At 41.5% G+C, this 2,762-nt stretch overlaps 1 protein-coding gene across 1 annotated transcript; it reads left to right on the top strand.

Moving 5' to 3' along the window:
- On the top strand, positions 1-2,762 carry LOC111443720 (protein RICE SALT SENSITIVE 3). The gene is made up of 7 exons (XM_023081656.1): positions 1-492; positions 704-754; positions 838-966; positions 1,065-1,170; positions 1,302-1,343; positions 1,422-1,478; positions 1,968-2,762. Exons 1-7 carry the CDS (start codon positions 362-364, stop codon positions 2,649-2,651), a joined length of 1,200 nt encoding a protein of 399 aa, XP_022937424.1. The 5' UTR covers positions 1-361; the 3' UTR covers positions 2,652-2,762.

Raw genomic sequence — 2,762 nt, 5'->3', positions numbered from 1 at the left:
CAAAAGAGGAAAAAGCTGCCCCACTACTATTTTACATAGTTTAGTTACATTCATACAAGGACCAACCCAAATCCCTTTTCCATTCTTTCTCTTCTGTTCTTTGTTTTTTTCCCCCCACCTCTCCACTCCCTTGTCTGCTAGAGCTTACAAAACCTGCTTATTTGGGACAAACAAAAGGAGAGAAGAAGGAAGAAGAAGACCTCAAAACTCGACATCAATGAATGAAGAACGAGCTGTCTAGTTTTTGTGCGGCGAAAACAACGCCGGGGAACCTCTCAACAACCCCAAAACCCAGAGGGGTGTAGTTGAGTGTAATTTGTAAGCGAAAGAAAGGTAAAAGAGAAAGAAGGAAGGGCCAGAGATGGTGGGGTCAGGAGCTTCAGACAGGAGCAAAGAAGCTGTTGGGATGATGGCCCTTCACGAGGCCCTTAGAACCGTCTGCCTCAATTCAGACTGGACTTACTCTGTTTTCTGGACAATCCGCCCTCGTCCGTATGTTCCTTCCCTTCTCTTTTCCCTTCCCCATTTCTTGTTTTTGATCCATTTTTCTGTAATGGGTTCCTTTCATTTCTTGTTTTTGAGCCATTTTTCTGTAATGGGGTCTTTTCATTTCTTGTTTTTGAGTCATTTTCTGTAATGGGTTCTTTTCATTTCTCGTTTATGAGCCATTTTTGTGTAATGGGTTCTTTTCAAATCTCCACAGAAGAATCAGAGGAGGGAATGGATGCAAAGTTGGGGACGACAATGGCAGCTTGTAAGTTCTAACCACTAACCCTTATGTTATTTTTGTTCATTACTCAATGAATTGAGGGGAAGTTTGCACTGAATTTTGTGAAGGATGCTAATGTGGGAAGATGGGTTTTGCCGAGGGAGAGTTTCAGAGTGCTTGGAGGAGATTGATGGGGATGATCCTGTTAGAAAAGCCTTCAGCAAGATGTCGATTCAGCTATATAATTATGGAGAAGGGTGGGTACTGGGTAGGTGTTTGTTTTTGCTTTGTTTTCATCTCTCTATAGGCTTTTTGTGTTCATGTTCTTGTTTTCTGATTGGATTGATTCGAACAGGCTGATGGGGAAAGTTGCATCAGATAAGTGCCATAAATGGGTGTTCAAAGAACCCACAGAATGCGAGCCAAACATTTCAAATTACTGGCAAAGTTCATTTGATGCTGTATGGACAAAAGAAGATAGCACAAAGCTTGTTTGTTATGAGTTTTTGATATCCATTTTGATTTGTTCTTCATCATTGATATCAAAACGTTGATGGGTTTGTCTTTGTTTTCCTTGATTGATATCTTGCAGCTTCCTCCTGAGTGGACTGATCAGTTTGATTCAGGAATTCAGGTGAGTTCTTGGCTAATCTTAATGGTGTTTTACCTGTTCTTGTTTTCCCTTTTGATTATTTTGCTCTGTTTGAATCAGACCATTGCTGTTATTCAAGCTGGACATGGCCTCCTTCAACTTGGTTCCTGCAAGATTGTTAGTTCCTTTTCCCTTATTTCCTCCATGCCTTTTATTGTTTGGTTGTTGTCTCCGAACCGTTGTTCATCGTGTTAATATCCATTCGTGCATGGATAGATAGCGTTGAGCTTAGATTAGATATGAGTTCATGCCAATCCTCGAGGAAAATTGATTGTTTATATTTGTATTCAAATATCGTGTTAATATCCGTTCGTGCACGTATGAGATAGCCTCGAGCTTAGACTAGATATGAGTTCATGCTAATCCTCGAGGAAAATTGATTGGTTATATTTGTATTCAAATATCGTGTTAATATCCATTCGTGAATGTATGAGATAGTGTTGAGCTTAGACTAGATATGAGTTCATGCCAATTCTTGAGCAAAATTGAGTTTATATTTGCATTCAGATATCGTGTTGATATCCGTTCGTGCACGTATGAGATAGCGTTGAGCTTATATTAGATACCAATCCTCGAGGAAAATTGATTGTTTATATTTGAATTCAGATACCCGAAGATCTGCATTTTGTGCTGAGAATGAGGCATACTTTTGAATCACTTGGGTACCAATCTGGTTATTATTTGACTCAACTCTTTTCTTCAAATAGAAACTCATCCTCTTCTCCAATGGCTTCCAAGCAACCTTCCATACCCATTCACCCACCTCCCAGCCTCCTCAATTGGGCACAAAGGCCAATCCCATCTCCTCCAACATCCCTCCTTCCTTCACCCAACTTCCACGCCTCCAATAGGCTCGGTTTCCCGCAGTCGAAAGACGAGACACACATGTTTCTGTTACCGCATTCGTCCGAAGCTCGAATGGAAGACGTGATGGGTGATCACGACAATGATATCAAATGGCCAAATGGGTTGTCTTTGTTCAATGCCCTCACTGGACGTGCCGATGACGCCAAGCTTCTATTCAACCCAGAGAGCTTAGGAACCAAACCTGATCAAACTCAACACCCGAACGGAGGTAACTCGAACGAGTTCTTGAGCCTAGATAGCCAATCTGAGAATAGTAGGAAGATGGAAAACAAGTTCAAGAGAAGCTTTACCTTGCCTGCAAGAATGGCTTCGTCGTCGTCTTCAACTTCCCTCGACCATCATCCACATCAATCGGTCGAATACCGAAACTCGTCGGAGCAGGCGGGTATGTACTCGGACGTGATGGAGACGTACTTGGAATGAAGATGGGAAAGCTTTGTGGTTTCTGTATTGCCTTTAATTTCAGTTAGTTTGTTCATGGATTTGGATGCTCTGTTCTTCGTAGTTTCATCTATATATATGCCTTTCTCACAA

This window comes from Cucurbita moschata, unplaced genomic scaffold (assembly GCF_002738365.1).
Source record: "Cucurbita moschata cultivar Rifu unplaced genomic scaffold, Cmos_1.0 Cmo_Scf00005, whole genome shotgun sequence".
Classification (NCBI taxonomy): domain Eukaryota; kingdom Viridiplantae; phylum Streptophyta; class Magnoliopsida; order Cucurbitales; family Cucurbitaceae; genus Cucurbita; species Cucurbita moschata.
The sequence above is the reverse complement of the archived record's forward strand: the minus strand, read 5'-3'. Positions and strand labels throughout refer to the sequence as shown.